The following is a 22,949-nucleotide window of genomic DNA, read 5'->3' as shown; positions in this document are numbered from 1 at the left end:
AATTCATATCTATAAGAGAAAGTATCTCTTATCTGCAGGCGATGAGTCACAATAACGTGGCTAAAGTAACTTGACCAGACCACACACTAGAAGGTGAAGGGACGACGACGTTTCGGTCCGTCCTGGACCATTCTCAAGTCGATTGTGACTTGAGAATCACAATCGACTTGAGAATGGTCCAGGACGGACCGAAACGTCGTCGTCCCTTCACCTTCTAGTGTGTGGTCTGGTCAACTTACGTTATCTCTTATCTGTTCGAAGTTGGAGAGCAGACGGTTGGAGATAGCCTCACTAAACCCTTCATGGTCACCTGTGATTGGTTATAGTGATATAGGGTCGTTAGAGTCGACCCCCCAATCCAGCTTTTATATAAGGTTCGCTCTTGTTGCAAAAACCAATGACTCGAGTAGGTAAATGTGGGTTTGGTTGACCATAGTGTATTTTCCAACTTAACTGCTGCTATCAACGTCGAAAACGTTGATTTGACGTTTGAGAAACGTTATTTTGCCAATGGGAGAGACGGAGAAAAAAAGAGACAAATGGACAGAGACCCGGGCACCGCCGGGTATATCTTTTCTTAGCATTTTATATCATAATGATTCATCAAATTCATCACTTTACTCGTATTACGTGTAAAATCTTGTTATGGTAAGCCTAACGTAGAGAGCTTGGACTAGTAGTGGCTGAGGTGCGACGCAGATATCGTCTCTACGGCCAGGATGAGCAAGATAAAAAATTGCTTGCTGGCACAAGGGTGGCCAAGAGTTACCACCGCCCTGTTCCAAGGGGTTACGACAAGCAGTTCTGCTTATTTCCCCCAAAGTTTACGGTATCAGCCGTTATTAATATGTCCGAGGCAATAGCACTCGTTCATATTAATGTCCTCTTTTCCTGCCGGCGGACAGGAGAGATGTCCCAAACACCGATCATCTGATAATACAACAACAAATATCGTCGCATATTTTTTCTCCAGGTAATTTTCGCGTGTATTGTGAAAGGTCCATTTTTGGGGGTAGTTATTCAGCAGATAATGAAACTGGTGAGCTATCATTTATCTTTTAATAGTGCGACTACTCTTATCCATTGTGGGTAATACGTTCATTCTCTTATCTGCACCATTCCGTGCCAACAGATCATGCAAATGTCGCCTCTATTTCACCGTGGGCAAAAATGCCGTAAATTCACATTATCACACCGCACTTCTCAACGGAGATTGCTAACTAAAGGTGGCAGGACAGATGCGATAAATAATTTCGTTACTACTCAACCAGGCAGTTCAGGAATGAATGCATTTGGAGAAGGGGTAAAAATTGATCATAATTCATATGTTTTTGTGTGTGCGCGACCCTCCTCCCCTCCCAAATTGCAAGCTGGAGCCTAATGCACCAAGTTGGCAGACACCATCACGTTAAAAAAGTCAACCTTGGGGGAGCGGTCAGCCTTTTTAGCAAATTAGATCATTTTATGGCTATGAAAAAATCTTTGTTTATGTGTGTGCGAGGGAGAGTATATACGGCTTGCTTATCCTTCTACCATCTGGCTTGATTACGACTAATGTGTAGTCAGAGAAGACGCAACAAACAAACCAAGAGTCTTAGATAATTACACAACTGCCCTCCAAGAAACCCCTAGTGTATATATATGGCGTTTAATAACGGTGCCCGTAATAAAATAAACTAGGAGACGCAGCTGGGAAGGAAAATAATTCAAACATTCAAAAATGAATCCTAGGGCTGTTATTTACTTCCTGGCATTCTCGTCCCCAGCTCGTCTATTGTCATTAAAGCCCGCGAAAAAGTGCGCGCCACCACAAACCATATATTTCACATTTTCAGCGTCAGTTCTATATTAGCTGCAATCTTCGCCCTCCAAAAATGCGTGACCATAACTCAGGGAACTTTTGCGGAGAGAAGTTGAAGTCTTAGTCTGCGTGTGTTGTTTCCAAGCCATGAACCACATCTTATATCGTCTCTATTATTCGCCAGCACTGATAAGGGGGAGAGGAGAAGCCTCGCTTGCTATTGCTCTCTCTCTCTCTCTCTCTGCTTCTGCTGTTTCTGCTGCTGCTGTTGTTGCTGTTTCTGCTGCTGCTGTTTCTGTTGCTGTTTTTGCTGCTGCTGTTGTTGCTGTTTCTGCTGCTGCTGTTTCTGTTGCTGCTGTTTTTGCTGCTGCTGTTTTTGCTGTTTCTGCTGCTGCTGTTTCTGTTGCTGTTTTTGCTGCTGCTGTTGTTGCTGTTTCTGCTGCTGCTGTTTCTGTTGCTGCTGTTTTTGCTGCTGCTGTTGTTGCTGTTTCTGCTGCTGCTGTTTCTGTTGCTGCTGTTTTTGCTGCTGCTGTTTTTGCTGTTTCTGCTGCTGCTGTTTTTGCTATTTCTGCTGCTGCTGTTTCTGCTGCTGCTGTTTCTGCTGCTGCTGTTTTTGTTGCTGCTGTTTCTGCGGCTGCTGATGATGTTACTGCTCTTGCTAGTTTTATTTTTATGTTCGTGTTGCTGTTATGTTTGTTATTGGTAGAGTTTGCTGCTACCTTTCTTGTTTCTTTCCTCCTTTCTTTCTTTCTTTTTCTTTTTTCTTTCTTTTTTCTTTCTTTGTCCTTTCGTTGTTCTTCCTTCGTTCTTTCTGTGTCTTCTTTCTTTCCTTCTGCTGCTGTGTGGGAATAAACGTGTTAACTGCTTACACTAGGATTTCTTTTCTAATGTTACGACGTCTGCTGCTGCTGCTGCTGCTGTTCGTACGGCTCCTCTCTCGTTTATCTTTTTTTTTGGGTTTGTTAACGAGGAATATCTGTGGTGCGGTTGTTGCCGCGCTCAAGTTCCTTCTGTTGCAGCTGCATCTTTTGTCGTGATAGTCATTTTCTCAAGCGGAGTGCCTCCTGCTGGTCTGGCGGCTTCGTGATATGTTGCATAGTTTGCCGCCTCCTCCTCCTCCTGTATAGTTGGTATGTCTGCTGTTAGCGTGGTTGTCTGCTGCTAACGTTGTAGGCGCTCTTATTTTGTTGCGGTATTTAGGACGTTGTCGCTTGCTACGTTGTCTGTTTAAACGGGATGTTCCACATCATTCCACATACGGGCTCACCATAGCCCGTGCTACTTGGAACTTGTTCCGAGTAGCTGAATCTATAACAACAACATCGGGATGTGTTCGTTGCTTCTGTCTCTTTCAGCTTGTTCGATAATTTTTGTTGATGTTTCTTAAACGGGAGGTTTTGCTGCCGTTTGGCAAATTGTTTGACTGTGATTCAGTTATGGCAAATGTTGGATTTTAAATGGACTTGTATTACTTGCGGCTGAGTACCTGGTCTCAGTGGCTGAGTACCTGGTCTCAGTGGCTGAGTACCTAGTCTCAGTGGCTGAGTACCTAGTCTCAGTGGCTGAGTACCTAGTCTCAGTGGCTGAGTACCTAGTCTCAGTGGCTGAGTACCTAGTCTCAGTGGCTGAGTACCTAGTCTCAGTGGCTGAGTACCTAGTCACAGTGGCTGAGTGCCTGGTCTCAGTGGCTGAGTACCTGGTCTCAGTGGCTGAGTACCTAGTCTCAGTGGCTGAGTACCTAGTCTCAGTGGCTGAGTACCTGGTCTCAGTGGCTGAGTACCTGGTCTCAGTGGCTGAGTACCTAGTCTCAGTGGCTGAGTACCTAGCCTCAGTGGCTGAGTACCGAGTCTCAGTGGCTGAGTACCGAGTCTCAGTGGCTGAGTACCTAGTCTCAGTGGCTGAGTACCTAGTCTCAGTGGCTGAGTACCTAGTCTCAGTGGCTGAGTACCTAGTCTCAGTGGCTGAGTACCTAGTCTCAGTGGCTGAGTACCTAGTCTCAGTGGCTGAGTACCTGGTCTCAGTGGCTGAGTACCTGGTCTCAGTGGCTGAGTACCTAGTCACAGTGGCTGAGACTCCATTGTCTTGAAACAGCAAAATCCACCATTTAGAAGAGTCCCCCCCTTGCTGTTGAAAACTTTTGTCGTTTCACGAATTGGCATCAAATTACACACAAAGCCCAATCGTCATGACGAGGAGGCTCGTGTGGGAGATTAACGAATAATGAACTCCCACGTCTTCAGTCATGACCTATCCCCCTTGACCTTAAGAACATATGAATAAAGGTAACTGCAGAAGGCCTATTGGCCCATACGAGGCAGCTCCTATTTATAACCACCCAATCCCACTCATATACACGTCTAACCTTACGGTTGAAACAATCAAGGGACCCCACGACCCTGCTTCTATATCATGGGGTCCCCTATTAGTAGGGAAGTTTCCCTATTTCCCCTCTAGGTTGTCTCTTGATTATTTAATGAAGGTCCCGACTTGTTCCATTTAATATCTTGTCCCAAATTAAATCACAATATTGATGCTCTCGGATGTAGGTTCGAATCCTCGTCACGGCCCTTGTGGCTGTGTTCTTACAATATTTGTGTTTTATGAGCATTGTTCGTGTTAGGGTTCGAGGGCTGATTATTTTCGAACATTCCTAGTTAGACAAAACTGTTTTTTTTGCCGAGTCAAATCGTGAGAACGGTCTGGATAAGAAATAATAATTTACAACCGGTCCTGTACAAGATCTGTTGCTGGATTCTCTGCTCGGTGAATCGGATTTCTTTAAAACAGATCACGTTAGGCAGGCGATGAGTCACAATAACGTGGCTGAAGATACGATGACCACTCATCAGATGATGATGAAACGAGAAGGTTTAGGTCTTTTATACAAGTCTCGCCCCTCTGAGACCTCACCCTTCACTGTGACTCACTGTTTTCTGTTGCTTAGGTACTCCTTAATCTCCTAGAGTACCTTCCCTGTTATTCATGGCCGTATCTCCAGATTATGCACCAAATCTCCAAATTTATAGCCATTGGTGCTCTCCAAATGTGTTTCCAAATGTGTTTATCTACAAATGTATCTCCAAATTTACAGCCATTGGTGCTCTAATAGGAGGGTACTGTGTAAATTACTTTATGGCAATCAAAAAATATGTAGTCTACCCACCCCCACTTTCTCTTGTCTAATTTTTGCTGTCTGGCCATAGGGAGCCGAGCGGACAGCACGCGGGACTTGTGATCCTGTGGTCCTGGGTTCGATCCCAGGCGCCGGCGAGAAACAATGGGCAGAGTTTCTTTCAACCTATGCCCCTGTTACCTAGCAGTAAAATAGGTACCTGGGTGTTAGTCAGCTGTCACGGGCTGCTTCCTGGGGGTGGAGGCCTGGTTGAGGACCGGGCCGCGGGGACACTAAAAAGCCCCGGAATCATCTCAAGATAACCTCAAGATAACCCAACCCCCACTTTCTCTTGTGTAATTTCTGCTGTCTGGCCATAGAATTCTCTTAGACCTGTGAGACTAGATAAGTCAATTTCCTATCGTCTGTCTCTGCTTCTCTTCTGACTCCAAGGTTCTCATTCCTGTATCTTCCTCAGCTCTCTGGTGTTCTGTTATTCCTGTAGTGTTTCGTGCTGTTAGTTTCCTTGCTAAGATATCATTTGAATATTCACGAAAATTCACTAATACACGAATAAAAGGCTGAAGACCTTAACCCAAGTAAAGATTCAGTGTATTTGAAATTGTATTTTATTTTAGTTACAGCCTGTTGATGTATTGTTAGTTTTTTTGCTACTGTTGTTAACATTTCGTGTTGATTGTATTCCCAGCTCGATGCATCATTCAACATCCTGAGAGATGTTTCCATTTTTTTTTTTTTTTTTGCTGCTCACTTATTTCGATATCTTGTTAGCAGTTAAATGATAGTTTACAGCCATTGGTGCTTAGTTTGCTCCTCAGACGTTAAACTCTGCTCCCCTCTGCTGGGGTTCCACATCTGATGTCTGCTTCTCTATGCTGGGGTTTCACATATGTATGCTTCTCTATGCCGGGGTTCTTCATACGAAGTCTGCTTCTCTATGCTGAGGTTCTACATCTAATGTCTGCTTCTCTATGCTGAGGTTCTACATCTAATGTCTGCTTCTCTATGTTGGGGTTCCACATATGTCTGCTTCTCTATGCTGGGGTTCCACATATGCCTGCTTCTCTATGTTGGGGTTCCACATATGTCTGCTTCTCTATGTTGGGGTTCCACATATGCCTGCTTCTCTATGTTGGGGTTCCACATATGTCGGCTTCTCTCTGCTAGAGTTCCACATCTGATGTCTGCTGCCATCTTCTATGGATCCAACTCTGCCGCTGGAAAACATCTCTCATTATGAAGCTCTGATAATCCTCTTAAAGCTAAATCTAAGCGTCTAAATCTAACTCATTTTGTTTGTCTTAGAAGCAAACATGTTTGTGTACTGTGAATGGCGTTGAGGCTGTTTTGTTGTTAACAGGTGTGGTACGGCTGCTGTTTTGTTGTTAACAGGTGTGGTACGGCTGCTGTTTTGCTGTTAACAGGTGTGGTACGGCTGCTGTTTTGTTGTTAACAGGTGTGGTACGGCTGCTGTTTTGTTGTTAACAGGTGTGGTACGGCTGCTGTTTTGCTGTTAACAGGTGTGGTACGGCTGTTGTTTTTCTGTTAACAGCTGTGGTACGGCTGCTGTTTTGTGTTGTTAACAGGTGTGGTACGGCTGGTATTTTGCTGTTAACAGGTGTGGTACGGCTGCTGTTTTGCTGTTAACAGGTGTGGTACGGCTGCTGTTTTGCTGTTAACAGCTGTGGTACGGCTGCTGTTTTGCTGTTAACAGGTGTGGTACGGCTGCTGTTTTGCTGTTAACAGGTGTGGTACGGCTGTTTTGTTAACTGTTGCTGCTCCTACTGCTGCTGTTGCTACTGGAGGTGTTGCAGCTTCCTTGGCTGTTCCTGCTGCTGCTGCTCCAGCTGTTGTTGTGGCTGCTGCTTACGTGCATCTGACTGGTTCCCATTGCTGTGTGTCTGATGGGCTGTCATTGCGCTGCATCTGATTGGTTCACCTTGCGGTGATTCACTCTTCACATTGCTTCCACCTATTCCAAATTTATTTATCCCATGTTGACCAGACCACACACTAGAAGGTGAAGGGACGACGACGTTTCGGTCCGTCCTGGACCATTCTCAAGTCGATTGAGAGCAGCACAATCGACTTGAGAATGGTCCAGGACGGACCGAAACGTCGTCGTCCCTTCACCTTCTAGTGTGTGGTCTGGTCAACATTAGCCACGTTATTGTGACTCATCGCCTTCCTCATCGCATCTCAGTGGTTGATAATGGGTCATCTGTCATGAGACGCCACGAAACAATGGGTATAAATTGGGTAAGTTTAGATTTAGGAAAGACCTGGGTAAATACTGGTTCGGTAACAGGGTTGTAGATTTGTGTTACATAATAGAAGTAGGATCCCTTGATTTCTTCCTCCTCACCTCTTTCATACCTTGTTTATGCCTGTACCTTTCTCGTCTCTTCACAATCGACTTGAGAATGGACCAGGACGGACCGAAACGTCTTCGTCCCTTCACCTTCTAGTGTGTGGTTTAGTCAACAGGATCCCTTGATTGTTTCAAACGTAGGTTAGACATATATTCATCCCTATTCCTTCTGAAGATGTATTAATATACGAAAGTACTTAAGGAAATTCCTGTTTCAATTCTTCCTCCGTGGTCTGACACTGTCATATATATGAATGAGTTTGGGTGGATATAATTAAAGAGCTGCCTCGTATGGGCTAATAGGCCTTCAGCTGTTATCTTGATATAAATAAAGAGCGGCCTCGTATGGGCTAATAGGCCTTCAGCTGTTATCTTGATATAAATAAAGAGCTGCCTCGTATGGGCTAATAGGCCTTCAGCTGTTATCTTGATATAATTAAAGAGCTGCCTCGTATGGGCTAATAGGCCTTCAGCTGTTATCTTGATATAAATAAAGAGCTGCCTCGTATGGGCTAATAGGCCTTCAGCTGTTATCTTGATATAATTAAAGAGCTGCCTCGTATGGGCTAATAGGCCTTCAGCTGTTATCTTGATGCTTATGTTCTTATGTTATCACAACTCAGAGGATAACGGTTCTCCTGCGGGGTAATCGGTTATCATGTACTCTGATCAGCGCAGCGTTGATATCCACAACAGAATAAGAGTTCTATGGCGTTAGTAAGAGTTCTGCGGCGTCAGTAAGAGTTCTATGGCGTTAGTAAGAGTTCTATGGCGTTAGTAAGAGTTCTGCGGCGTTAGTAAGAGTTCTGCGGCGTTAGTAAGAGTTCTGCGGCGTTAGTAAGAGTTCTGCGGCGTTAGTAAGAGTTCTGCGGCGTTAGTAAGAGTTCTGCGGCGTTAGTAAGAGTTCTGCGGCGTCAGTAAGAGTTCTGCGGCGTTAGTAAGAGTTCTGCGGCGTTAGTAAGAGTTCTGCGGCGTCAGTAAGAGTTCTGCGGCGTCAGTAAGAGTTCTGCGGCGTTAGTAAGAGTTCTGCGGCGTCAGTAAGAGTTCTGCGGCGTCAGTAAGAGTTCTGCGGCGTCAGTAAGAGTTCTGCGGCGTCAGTAAGAGTTCTGCGGCGTCAGTAAGAGTTCTGCGGCGTTAGTAAGAGTTCTGCGGCGTCAGTAAGAGTTCTGCGGCGTCAGTAAGAGTTCTGCGGCGTTAGTAAGAGTTCTGCGGCGTCAGTAAGAGTTCTGCGGCGTCAGTAAGAGTTCTGCGGCGTTAGTAAGAGTTCTGCGGCGTCAGTAAGAGTTCTGCGGCGTCAGTAAGAGTTCTGCGGCGTTAGTAAGAGTTCTGCGGCGTCAGTAAGAGTTCTGCGGCGTCAGTAAGAGTTCTGCGACATTAGTAAGAGTTCCACGGGGTCAATAAAGAGTTATGCGGAATTAGTAAGAGTTCTGCGGCGTCAGTAAGAGTTCCACGGGGTCAATAAGAGTTCTGTGGCATTAGTAAGAGTTCCACGGGGTCAATAAAGAGTTATGCGGAATTAGTAAGAGTTCCACGGGGTCAATAAAGAGTTATGCGGCATTAGTAAGAGTTCCACAGCGTCAGTAAGAGTTCCACGGGGTCAATAAAGAGTTCCCCCTGACCTGGCAGATTTAATTACGGTAGGTGGGACAGAACGGAGCGTCAAGAGACTGCTAGTTACACTGGGTTATCATCTTGTTCTAGAACATTTTTTTCTCATAAATAACTCGCCGGCCAGGTACCCGCCCCCAAATTAATTAGTTTGTCCAATGTTTTGGGCGGCCTGTTACTCTCTCCTTGGCTCATTATAGTGTGGGAGGAGTGCAGAGAGCTGGGGGTTAGTGTATCTGTGAGGGAGATTTAAGCTCTAGCTCCTGGGGCCAGATTCACGAAGCAGTTACGCAAGCACTTACGAACTTGGGGCCAGATTCACGAAGCAGTTACGCAAGCACTTACGAACCTGGGGTCAGATTCACGAAGCAGTTACGCAAGCACTTACGAACCTGGGGTCAGATTCACGAAGCAGTTACGCAAGCACTTACGAACCTGGGGTCAGATTCACGAAGCAGTTACGCAAGCACTTACGAACCTGGGGCCAGATTCACGGAGCAGTTACGCAAGCACTTACGATCCTGGGGCCAGATTCACGAAGCAGGTATGCAAGCACTTACGAACGTGTACATCTTTTCTCAATCTTTGGCGGCTTTGTTTACAATTATTAAACAGTTAATGAGCTCCGAAGCACCAGGAGGCTGTTTATAACAATAACAACAGTTGATTGGCAAGTTTTCATGCTTGTAAACTGTTTAATGAATGTAACCAAAGCCCTCAAAGATTGTGGAAAGATGTTCAGGTTCGTAAGTGCTTGCGTAACTGGTTCGTGAATCTGGCCCCAGGTTCGCAAGTGCTTAAGTAACTGCTTCGTGAATCTGGCCCCAGGTTCGTAAGTGCTTGCGTAACTGCTTCGTGAATCTGTCTAACAGCCCTCTTACCCACACGCACCACACTCAAATTGTCCCTTCAAACATACACATGGTTAATCAAAATCAACATACAGTATTCTACATTGAACAATAGCGTTATCCATATTATTAGAAACTCTGAACCATCGAACTGTAATCAGTTTTATCTCCTCTATAGTTCGACTCCTCCAGGTTATCTTCTTGAGGTTATCTTGAGATGATTTCGGGGCTTTTTGTGTCCCCGCGGCCCGGTCCTCGACCAGGCTTCCACCCCCAGGAAGCAGCCCGTGACAGCTGACAAACACCCAGGTACCCATTTTACTGCTAGGTAACAGGGGCATAGGGTGAAAGAAACTCTGCCCATTGTTTCTCGCCGGCGCCCGGGACCGAACCCAGGACCACAGGATCACAAGTCCAGCGTGCTGTCCGCTCGGCCGACCGGCTCCCCGTAGGTGCAGAACCGTAGGACCTAATGTGAACACCTTCCCCCCCCCCCTGACGTAATGGGAACTTCTCTCTCCTGACCTAATGTGAACACACAATGACCAGATGAACATTGTGAACACCAGTGACCTAATGCACTTTCATCCGGTTAAGTGACTCGGGTGTTTTTTCAGTGTATAATGTTCAGCCGCTATTGCGTTTATCTTGTATGAAATGTTTGAGTGTTTTTCTACACCTAATCTTCCTTTTTGCAGATGTTTTTCTGCAGCGCTTAAATGACTGCTCTTTTTTTGTGCGCTTAAATTAATTTTTTAATTAAATTGTGCGTATTTTTATTTTTTGAATTGCATTTTGTTTGTTTTGTTTATTGTACTTGCCTACTGTGCTTGCTTGACAGTAGCTACGGTGAGGTGAGGTCAAGCATGCTTGTTGTGGCTTCTGTTAATGCCTATAATTTATATTATAGGCCTATAAAATGTTTATATGTCTGGCTGTTAGATGTAGTTGTTTGGAGTCTTTGTTGTTGTTGTATTTTGGTTGTTGTTCAGGTACTGAAGCTGTTTTTGTTGCGGTTGGATAGCTTTTATCCCTTCAGGAGATTGTAGCACATGCCCGCTACCACCCTCCATAGCCTCATGGATCATGGCCTCACTAATCTCATTAAATTCTCTCGAGAACACATCACTCATTACCATGATTCATCAAGCACCTACGCGTTCACTCATGGTACTTACAACTCACGGGTTATTCATGCCCGTGCCACCTCTTGGGTGGCTTAATCTTCATCAATCAATCAATCAACTTGTAACTGTTTGAACTCATTGACAGTGTTAACGAGGGCTAACGAAAGGCCTCTCTTAGCGTCAGACATTAATTCAATTATAAAACGATCATTAGAGTTCATTTTCAGTTCAGTTCAGGAGTGATTCCTTCTTCTGAAGATGTATTAATATACGAAAGTACTTAAGGAAATTCCTGGTTGATACCTGGTTGATACCTGGTTGATGGGGTTCTGGGAGTTCTTCTACTCCCCAAGCCCGGCCCGAGGCCAGGCTTGACTTGTGAGAGTTTGGTCCACCAGGCTGTTGCTTGGAGCGGCCCGCAGGCCCACATATACCTGCTTGATGGGGTTCTGGGAGTTGTTCTACTCCCCAAGCCCGGCCCGAGGCCAGGCTCGACTTGTGAGAGTTTGGTCCACCAGGCTGTTGCTTGGAGCGGCCCGCAGGCCCACATACCCACCACAGCCCGGTTGGTCCGGCATTCCTTGGAGGAATAAATCTAGTTTCCTCTTGAAAATGTCCACGGTTGTTCCAGCAATATTTCTTATGCTTGCTGGGAGGACGTTGAACAACCGCGGACCTCTGATGTTTATACAGTGTTCTCTGATTGTGCCTATGGCACCTCTGCTCTTCATTGGTTCTATTCTACATTTTCTTCCTGTTTCAATTTTCCTCCGTGGTCTGACACTGTCACATTTTTAATCACGTATTTATTTTCGTGATACACACACACACATATATTATATATATATATATATATATATATATATATATATATATATATATATATATATATATATATATATATATATAATATTTTATTTATTTATACAGATGTATGATATGTATGAGCATTTATATGTAGATATCGAACGTTTTGTGCGCGGCATGAACTGCATAAAATATGATAGCAATTAATCTTATTTATCACCAGATAGTGGCGCAACTTTCCTGAAAGTGCCCTAAAATTTAGTCGTATTCACCTTCACGCCCGGCTTATTCAGCCTTTTATATATTAAAGTCATAATCCGGTCTTCATATCAACAAAAAATCCACCATTGTCTTCCCTCATGCAGAACGAATGACGCCAAATCAGCTCAATAAATCGAATAACATGGGCGTCGAACGCATTAATTCATACGCGGGTTTGGCGCTGTTATCGCGTAATAATTTTATGGCAGATTTTAAAAGCGGGCAGTAAATAATGCGGGAGATAACAGAGGTGAAAAACCCGGCCACTGATAATAGCCCTGGATCACATATACGCCGCCACAATGATCCACAGAAAAATTTATCGAGTATTTTAAACAAATATGGCGCGCTCAGGCGAATTAAACGCTGCATTTGTCATTTAATTTGGTTTTAGCTGGAACAAAAACACTGGCCAGCTTGGGACCTCTGTGTGTGTGTGCTTTTATTGTTTGGCACTGTGTTTGTTGTCCGCTTGCTGCCCTGAGTCTTTTGTTGCGTGATTTTTTGTTTTGTGTGTGTTTGGGTGTTTTTGTTCGTGTGATTGTTTTCATTTGTTGAGGATGTCTTGGCGGTTCCCTGTGTTCTTGTAACTTGATGGACGGGTTAGTATTCTATATTTGTGGTTTGTTTGTTTGTTAAATCTTTATAACTGATACTATGAGGCTGCCTGCCAGCCTGCCTGCCAGCCTGCCTCCTCGGATTCTTAAATTGTTGGTTTAACTGCACACTTTTTCTTTGCAACAATTTGCATTTTCTCTTGTTGGCTTGTGGTATCTCTTGTTGTAGATAATGCTCGCTGTGTTTGTCAGCCTTCATGTGTTGTGTTCTTTGCACCGTGTGTTTGTTCTTGTTCTTAAAAGTTGCTCTTTAAAGAGAACATTTTTGTAGTACCAAGCTTCAGCTCTTGGGCCCCGTTGTTGGTTCGTATAATACATGCATGAGTTAATGATTCTAATGTTCTAATGATTCAGCCTATGCACCTGTTTTTGGTAGTACTAATAGGCAGGATGAGGACCATAGTACATATACCGACATACAACCCAATTAGAAAGTAGTTAGTTGTAGTACATTTATTATGCACCCCATACCCATCTTGTGGGCGGTAGTGGAAAGGGTTACAGAGGCACATAATGGGCTCAGGGACTGAACCCCACAATTCATTTAGCTAAGGGGAGCCGAGCGGACAGCACGCTGGACTTGTGAACCTTTGGTCCTGGGTTCGTTCCTTTCCCCCCGTCCCATCCTAATACCTTATCCTGACCCCTTCCCAGTGATACATAGTCGTAATAGCTTGACGCTTTCTCCTGATATCTCCCTCTCCTCCCGCCCCCCCCCCATATTGCTTATAAAACCCTCACTGATATTCTGAGCATCAAACAAAAAAAAACAAAGAGGGGGAAAAGGGGCAATATTTCGTGTGTTTGTGAGGGTTATTGAGCGAGTCTTGATTGGAGATGGCATTGATTCCTGCCAGTGGCATGTGTGTGTGTGTTTTTTGGCCCGGTGTCCTTTCATGTTAATCCCTGAGGTACACACGACGCGGTTTGGCGCCAGAAATATTAGGAGGGGTCAGGAGGTATGGCCACACTGGACAGGTCCTCCCTCCCTTCCCCCTTGCAATCTCCCTCTACCTTCCCTCTCCCTTCCCTCTCCCTTCCCTCTCCCTCTACCTCTCCCTCTACCTTCCCTCTCCCTCTACCTTCCCTCTCCCTCCCTTGCAATCTCCCTCTACCTTCCCTCTCCCTCCCTTGCAATCTCCCTCTACCTTCCCTCTCCCTCTACCTTCCCTCTTCCTCTACCTTCCCTCTCCCTCTACCTTCCTTCTCCCTCCCTTGCAATCTCCCTCTACCTTCCCTCTCCCTCTACCTTCCCTCTCCCTCCATCTCTTCTCCCAAGTGTCCCCTCTTTTTCCCCTGTCAACGCCTCTTCATCTCTCTCTCTCTTTCCTCTTCACTTGTGCCTTCTTCCTTCGCTATTACTAACATTGCCCTTTCTAACACATTTGGTGCACCATCATTGTAATGTTTCTGTTGTTTCTGGTGAGGTTAGTTGCCACTGGAAGTGAAAGGGAGAGAAAGAGAGAGGGAGGGAGGGAGAAAGGGAGAGAAAAAGGGAGAGAGGGAGGGAGAGAGAAAGGGGGAGAAAGGGAGGGAAAGAAAAGGGAAGACTAAAGAACAGAAGAGTATTACCATGATTATTGCATACTGTGCCCCCCCCCACACGCACGCACGCACTGGGTGCAGTGCATTAGGCAGTGATGTGGTGGAGGCTGACTCCATACACAGTTTCAAATGTAGATATGATAGAGCCCAGTAGGCTCAGGAACCTGTACACCAGTTGATTGACAGTTGAGAGGCGGGACCAAAGAGCCAGAGCTCAACCCCCGCAAGCACAATTAGGTGAGTACAACTAGGTGAGTACACACACACACACACACACACACACACACACACACACACACACACACACACACACACACACACACACACACACACACACACACACTATTCAAGAAATATAAAAAACATGAATATGGAGATACGTAAAGACTGATAAAGAGACATACGATTACTAAGGATTAAAAGAGTGATGGAATACATTAACTCAATTTTAACAGACAGTACCAAGAAAGCAACAGAAAAAAACAGGAGGTAGTGGAAGAAAACAGAAACAGAGGACAGAAAAGCGAATCGGATACAACAGGTCTGAAACCGATTATATAAACTTTATATAAACTTTATATAAACAGAATTCAAAATAAAAATGGACAATGAAAATGACAGTTTTTACCCTAAATAATGATAGGAAGTTTTGAGTTAGTTAATTCGAATATAAATGCACAACCATTTTAGAATGAATTTTTTATTTTAAAAAATTACAAAAAATATATTAGCTTTGGATGCTTTGCATTTAAAGTCCATAATCAACCAAAGATTGATTAACAACCCCCCCCCCTTTTCCCACAGCGTCACCCCCCCCCTTTCCCAGCGTCACTCCCCCCCTCCCAGCGTCACTCCCCCCCTGTCACCCCTCCTCCCCACCCGTCCCCCTGTCACCCTCACTGTCACCGTGAGCGACAACACCTGCCTTGACGGTCGCCGTGAAATTCTTATACGTTATACATAATACGGAAACACGTCACTGCGGCCATGTATAATGTATAACCCTTCTGGGTGAATACCTTCAGCAGCATGTATACTGTATGCTGCAATGCTTATCCCTTCATAATGCAAAACATGCTCAGTGAATAATGCTTTTAATACACAACCGTTGAATGTTGCATAGTTGAAATGTATTAATGGATTTAGCATTAGAAGGGCAGGGAACTATCAGGGGGAAAGCTATTACGACTATATAGCACTGGGAAGGGGTCAGGATAAGGATTTGGATAACTACGCTGTCGCTTTGCCTAAAGTTCGTTATCCACACCCAATTCTCCTTCGTGTTTGTAATCCACACCCACACCCTCCCTCGTGTTTGTTATCCACACTCACATCCTCCCACGTGTTCGTTATCCACACCCACACCCTCCCACGTGCTCGTTATCCACACCCTCCCACGTGCTCGTTATCCACACCCACACCCTCCCTCGTGTTTGTTATCCACACCCACATCCTCCCACGTGTTCGTTATCCACACATATCCTCCCACGTGTTCGTTATCCACACATATCCTCCCACGTGTTCGTTATCCACACATATCCTCCCACGTCTTCGTTATCCACACATATCCTCCCACGTGTTCGTTATCCACACATATCCTCCCACGTGTTCGTTATCCACACATATCCTCCCACGTCTTCGTTATCCACACATATCCTCCCACGTGTTCGTTATCCACACATATCCTCCCACGTGTTCGTTATCCACACATATCCTCCCACGTGTTCGTTATCCACACATATCCTCCCACGTGTTCGTTATCCACACATATCCTCCCACGTGTTCGTTATCCACACATATCCTCCCACGTGTTCGTTATCCACACATATCCTCCCACGTGTTCGTTATCCACACATATCCTCCCACGTGTTCGTTATCCACACATATCCTCCCACGTGTTCGTTATCCACACATATCCTCCCACGTGTTCGTTATCCACACCCACATCCTCCCACGTGCTCGTTATCCACACCCACATCCTCCCACGTGTCCGTTATCCACACCCACATCCTCCCACGTGTCCGTTATCCACACCCACACCCTCCCACGTGTCCGTTATCCACACCCACACCCTCCCACGTGTCCGTTATCCACACCCACATCCTCCCACGTGCTCGTTATCCACACCCACATCCTCCCACGTGTTCGTTATCCACACCCTCCCACGTGTTCGTTAATTCTACGTGTTTTTACCGTAAATAGTCGCTGGGTGGCATCCAGTACTAAGCTGAACACATTCCCTACGTGAGAACTAGTCTGAACCAGCCGGCCGGCGGGTAGTGTGTTCAAAGTTCACAAGCAGTATTGAACAGCCTTATGCGGGCTTCGGTGATTAATGAACACAGCCACGTGGTCTAGAGATCACAAGATTGTATATTGTTTAAGATTCGCTACTTGGAACAAAAAGTTCCAAGTAGCACGGGCTATGGTGAGCCCGTAGTAGACTTAATAAAGATTGTATGTGTGTGTAGTATACCGGTTTACCGTACAGCCTCGTTAGTTGGGTAGGTCACCGCCAGGGAGGCTCAGAAAACTACACACTATAAGGACCTAGAACATTGTTACAGACCCCTCAGGTAAATTCAGGTAAATACCACCATGTGACAGTCACTAATCATAACACTTAATAATAACTTACTTTCTTACCAGGAACCAATTCGCTAGTTAGACGTCTAAGATTGAGTCGTTAGTTCCCTTCGGGAATGTTATTAGACAGATAAGGCTGATTGCAACCAATTTTGAGATTGATTTCGAGTGCAACCTGATAGCAAGTTAGTGAATTAAATCATCGTTAATGCTAGTGAATTTTCTAAACAAATAAAAATATTAACAGAAAGGAAATGGTTAATACATTCAGCTAGATATTCTCAGCAGACAAAATAATTAACTGTGGACTATGAATACAAAGCAGAGAGGAATACCTTTGTCACTTTGTGTAATATGACACTCTTTTTGTTGACCAGACCACACACTAGAAGGTGAAGGGACGACGACGTTTCGGTCCGTCCTGGACCATTCTCAAGTCCATTGTGACACTTTGTTCACTCACTACACACTTTTTTGTTCCATGGTAGTGATATTTTCTGATCGTTTATAACTGTAATATATAGAAAAGGGTTATTATTCACCCATTCACACTTTGTTTTGACCTTTGCTTAAGACAGCTTAGTGAAGACATCTTAGCTAGACTCGTGAGTCAGGTCTGTGATACATTGTTTCACAGGTCTGCAGCCTTGGGGTACCTTGAGGTGCCCTGGAGTACCTTGAGGAGCCTTGGAGTACCTTAAAGACGTCTTCTCTAGTCTAAGACAACGGTCAAATCAGAGTCTGAGTGAATAACAGCCCAGTTCCCCTAATGGGTCACTTGATCGTTTGATTGACGTGGCCGCTAACACCACTTTCTCCAAGGGCCTCGTTATCTTGTTCTCTAAACTATTTTGAAAATGTTCACGTTTTTGTCTCGAGGACACAGTTCTTCAGAAAAAATTTATCTTGTTCTTTAAGAATTAACTACTTCAGAATGTCAACACAGATAGGGCTGTGTTACAAGAAGGGGGACAAGAGACTCGTAAGGGGAACAGAACTAAGGGGGAACAAGACATACGAAGGAACAGAACTAAGGGGGGAACAAGACATACGAAGGAACAGAACTAAGGGGGAACAAGACATGGGAAGGAACAGAACTAAGGGGGAACAAGACATACGAAGGAACAGAACTAAGGGGGGAACAAGACATACGAAGGAACAGAACTAAGGGGGAACAAGACATGGGAAGGAACAGAACTAAAGGGGAACAAGACATACGAAGGAACAGAACTAAGGGGGAACAAAATATACAAAGGAACAGAACTAAGGGGAACAAGACATACGAAGGAACAGAACTAAGGGGTAACAAGACATACAAAGGAACAGAACTAAGGGGGAACAAGACATATGAAGGAACAGAACTAAGGGGGAACAAGACATACGAAGGAACAGAACTAAGGGGGAGGAACAAGACTGGGAAAGAACAGAACTAGGGGGGAGGGATAAGACATGAGAAGGAACAGAACAAGGGGGACACAAATGGAAATTAAGAACTCACATGAGTCTGAATAACGTCAAAAGGATTTTTTTTTTTTGAAGTCAAGGAATACCTACTCATTACGGATTTATTTGTGACCAATTACGTTGTTCTTAATGCGTCGTTTTTGTTACGTTACTTGCGATAACGTGGACTACGCGACCTAATAGTTAAGAGAATGGGTTGGCAATATATATATATATATATATATATATATATATATATATATATATATATATATATATATATATATATATATATATATATATATACGACTTATAGGGTCAGTTGTTGTCTTAAGACAATATTGATGGCTCAAAATGATGAGTTGATTTGCTTACATGTACACCTATGCATATTCGTGTACACATATGCATGTTTGTGTACACACACACATACACACACACACACTTTTGTACTCACCTAGTTGTGCTTGCGGGGGTTGAGCTCTGGCTCTTTAGTCCCGCCTCTCAACTGTCAATCAACTGGTGTACAGGTTCCTGAGCCTACTGGGCTCTATCATATCAACATTTGAAACTGTGTATGGAGTCAGCCTCCACCACATCACTGCCTAATGCATTTCACCTGTTAACTACTCTGACACTGAAAAAGTTCTTTCTAACATCCCTGTGGCTCATGTGGGTACTCAGTTTCCACCTGTGTCCCCTTGTTCGCGTACCACCAGTGTTGAATAGTTTATTAATGTGTGTGTGTGTGATTGACAGTTGAGAGGCGGGGCGAAAGAGCCAGAGCTCAACCCCCGCAAGCACAACTACGTGAATATATACACATGTACGTTCATCTCGGTGTATATGTATACGCACAAACTGCAGGAATGTGGTTCTCCAAGAAAAATACTTCCTCTCACTTCCCTCTTGTACCCCCTAACTCCCCCATTCCCTCATACCCCCTCATTCTTTTCTTGCCTGTTCCCTCTCCCCTTCCTTCCACCCTTCCATCACCCCACAATTCCGCTCCTACTCACGCCTTACGGGAGATGTAGTGGTGGGCGGAGGCTGCCAGCTCCGCACTTCACGCTGGGACGAGTCTGCAGCCAGTGTCCTCATCTTTGGGAATGACTAAAAAGTGTAATTTATCTATTGCAGTTGGAAGAGGCAAGAGACACTTGGCTGTGTGTGTGTGTGTGTGTGTGTGTGTGTGTGTGTGTGTGTGTGTGTGTGTGTGTGTGTGTGTGTGTTTGTGTGTTTGTGTGTGTGTACTCACCTAGTTGTGCCTGCAGGATCGAGCATTGACTCTTGGATCCCGTCTTTCGAGCATCGGTTGTTTACAGTAATGACTCCGGTCCTATTTCCCTATCATACCTGGTGTGTGTGAGTGCGTGCGTGCGTGCGTGCGTGCGTGTGTGTGTGTGTGTGTGTGTGTGTGTGTGTGTGTGTGTGTGTGTGTGTGTGTGTGTACTCACCTAGTTGTGTTTGCGGGGGTTGAGCTCTGGCTCTTTGGTCCCGCCTCTCAACCGTCAATCAACAGGTGTACAGATTCCTGAGCCTATCGGGCTCTGTCATATCTACACTTGAAACTGTGTATGGAGTCAGCCTCCACCACATCACCCCCTAATGCATTCCATTTGTGTGTGTGTGTGTGTGTGTGTGTGTACTCACCTAGTTGTGGTTGCGGGGTTGAGCTCTGGCTCTTTGGTCCCGCCTCTCAACTGTCAATCAACTGATGTACAGATTCCTGAGCCTACTGGGCTCTGTCATACCTAAGTTTGCCCTTTGTGTGTGGGTGTGTGTGTGTGTACTCACAGTTGTGTGTGTGTGCACGCGCGTGCACTTGTGCTCGTTGTGCTTGCAAGGTTAATCACTTGCTCTTAACTTGCCTTTGGGCCATTAGTAGTTGAAAGCAGTAACTCTTTCATTCGTTTTTGTCACCATATTTACATTTAAAAGTGTTTGTTTCGAACTGATTTCGACAACTTCCTTGTCTTAGCGTGTTCCCCACTCATATTCAACTCTTAAGACTGAAAAAAGTTCTTTTTAACATTCCTGTGACTCGTCTGTGTTTGCAGTTTTCACTCGTGTCTCTTCGTTCTACTGTTCCTTAATTTGAACATTGCTTCCATAAGTACTAGTATTTTGTACGTTGTTATCATGTCTGCCCTTTTGATTTATTCCTTTAGTGTAGTGGGGTCCAAACCCTCAGTCTTCATAGCTCAGTCCTCTTAGTTCAGGAACGAGTCTTGTATATATTTATTGACATTAGAAATAACTTTTTCAGTGCCAGAGTAGTTAACAGATGGTATGCACTAGGAAGTGATGTGGTGGAGGCTGACTCCACACACAGTTTCAAGTGTAGATATGATAGAGCCCAGTAGGCTCAGGAACCTGTACACCAGTTGATTGACAGTTGAGAGGCGGGACCAAAGAGCCACAGCTCAACCCCCGCAAACTCAACTAGGTGAGTGTATACACACACACACACACACACACACACACACACACACACACACACACACACACACACACACACACACACACACACACGAGGTCCAGACAAAAGTGAACCAGATTACCTTGACTGCCAAACACATGAAAGAATAATCGTCCTTAAGTCTTCTGCGCCACCACCTTACTCATTCCTCATTTACCGGCTCACTCCTCATCTCTCTCTCCCCCTCATGCCTCACTACTGTTGTTGTTAAAGATTTAGCTACTCAGGACGAAGTGTCCATGTAGCACGGGCTATGGTGAGCCCGTAACACTACTCCTATTTTTCCCTTACTATGCTACCTCCTGTCTTTCCTGGATTACCTCTCATTGCATTCCTCTCAGCGTGAAATCTTTCTTCCTTGCCTCCTTCCCCGTCCCTTTACCATCCCCTCTCTATCCCCTCACTCCTCACCAACCATCTATCCCCTACTGCTCGCCCCTCACCATCTATCCCACTACCTATTCTCGCTATTCTATTTTTCATCCGCTCCTCTCCCTTCACCAGACGGCCAGGGTCTCTTCCCCCTCACCATCGTTATCTTCCTGTTATCAGCCCTTCTTTTTCCCCTCTACAGTCCTTAGTGCCCTTAGAAGGTGCCCCTACTCCTCCCCCCATCCCCCCCTCACTCTCCTCCCCCATCACCTCTTTTAGAAGAGGAATGGAGAAAGCACCAAGCCATTACGACTATATAGCACTGGGAAGGGGTCAGGATAAGGATTTGGGATGGGACGGGGGGAAAGGAATGGTGCCCAACCACTAGTGGACGGTCGGGGACTGAACGCCGACCTGCATGAAGCAAGACCGTTGCTCTACCGTCCATCCCCAAGTCTTTTAGAAGAACAATAGAACATAAGAACAAGTGCAGCTAACATTTATATCCACCAACTTGTTCGTGTGTGTGTGTGTGTGTGTGTGTGTGTGTGTGTGTGTGTGTGTGTGTGTGTGTGTGTCCTTCGCTTGAAACAATTCAGTGATCCCCTTTATGTTAACCGATAATTTATTTAATGTATAACCTGTTTGTATAACCTATCTATCTGGTGCATCTGGAGCTTGTCCATTTCATAATACAGAGACTAGAAACGAACTATGTAATCTAGATTAGGTCAGACAAGAGCATGGTAGTGGTATATAATCTAGATTAGGCCAGACAAGAGCATGGTAGCGCTATGTAATCTAGATTAGGCCAGACAAGAGCATGGTAGCGCTATATAATCTAGATTAGGCCAGACAAGAGCATGGTAGTGCTATATAATCTAGATTAGGCCAGACAAGAGCATGGTAGCGCTATATAATCTAGATTAGGCCTAACAAGAGCTTGGTAGCGCTGAAGAAAATCGTAAGATGTCATTGCTAATTATTTGTATATTTTATGTCATCTATGTTCTTTATTTCAATCTTTATTCATTTATTTCTTGGCTTAACATTCGTGGAAATCATAATTTTCTGACCTCTTTTTCACATTCAGATTTGGCAGTTTCAGCATTATATATGTAGCTAGTCTGCCTGTCCCCGTAACTAGGTCTCTACAGCACCCTCCCCCCTTACCAGTCCTTACCAGTCCCCCCCCTCCCTTACACCCCTTCCTCAGCAGCCCTCCACGCCCCCTTCTCAGCAACCCTCCACGCCCCCTTCCTCAGCAACCCTCCACGCCCCCTTCCTCAGCAGCCCTCCACGCCCCCTTCCTCAGCAGCCCTCCAGGCCCCCTTCCTCAGCAGCCCTCCAGGCCCCCTTCCTCAGCAGCCCTACACGACCCCTTCCTCAGCAGCCCTCCACGCCCCCTTCCTCAGCAGCCCTCCAGGCCCCCTTCCTCAGCAGCCCTCCAGGCCCCCTTCCTCAGCAGCCCTCCAGGCCCCCTTCCTCAGCAGCCCTCCACGCCCCCTTCCTCAGCAGCCCTCCACGCCCCCTTCCTCAGCAACCCTCCACGCCCCCTTCCTCAGCAGCCCTCCACGCCCCCTTCCTCAGCCCTCCAGGCCCCCTTCCTCAGCAGCCCTCCACGCCCCCTTCTCAGCAGCCCTCCACGCCCCCTTCCTCAGCAGCCCTCCACGCCCCCTTCCTCAGCCCTCCAGGCCCCCTTCCTCCTCAGCCCTCCACGCCCCCAAGGGCCCGCGTCTAGCCGCCGGCCACGACGCCAGGGCGCGGGGCTCTGCTATGCAATATAGCGGACCTTTATAACCTTCATAATTCTGGTGAGTTTTGTCCATCCTTAACTGCAACCCATTTTTACCATAACTGCAACCAAGCTTGCTCAAATATTGCTTCAGCTGCATTCTATTACCATGGTTTAATTGCTTGGATGGAAGGATCCTCCGCAGTTTAT

At 45.5% G+C, this 22,949-nt stretch overlaps 1 protein-coding gene across 1 annotated transcript; it reads left to right on the top strand.

Annotated features, from left to right (window-relative positions):
- Positions 1-7,178: 7,178 nt before the first annotated feature.
- On the top strand, positions 7,179-22,745 carry LOC138356682 (uncharacterized). Its single transcript, XM_069312877.1, has 2 exons — positions 7,179-7,193; positions 22,221-22,745. Exons 1-2 carry the CDS (start codon positions 7,179-7,181, stop codon positions 22,743-22,745), a joined length of 540 nt encoding a protein of 179 aa, XP_069168978.1.
- The last annotated feature ends 204 nt before the right edge of the window (positions 22,746-22,949 follow it).

This window comes from Procambarus clarkii, chromosome 73 (genome assembly GCF_040958095.1).
Source record: "Procambarus clarkii isolate CNS0578487 chromosome 73, FALCON_Pclarkii_2.0, whole genome shotgun sequence".
NCBI lineage: Eukaryota > Metazoa > Arthropoda > Malacostraca > Decapoda > Cambaridae > Procambarus > Procambarus clarkii.
Note: the sequence above shows the minus strand (reverse complement) of the source record. Positions and strands in the feature narration are given on the sequence as shown.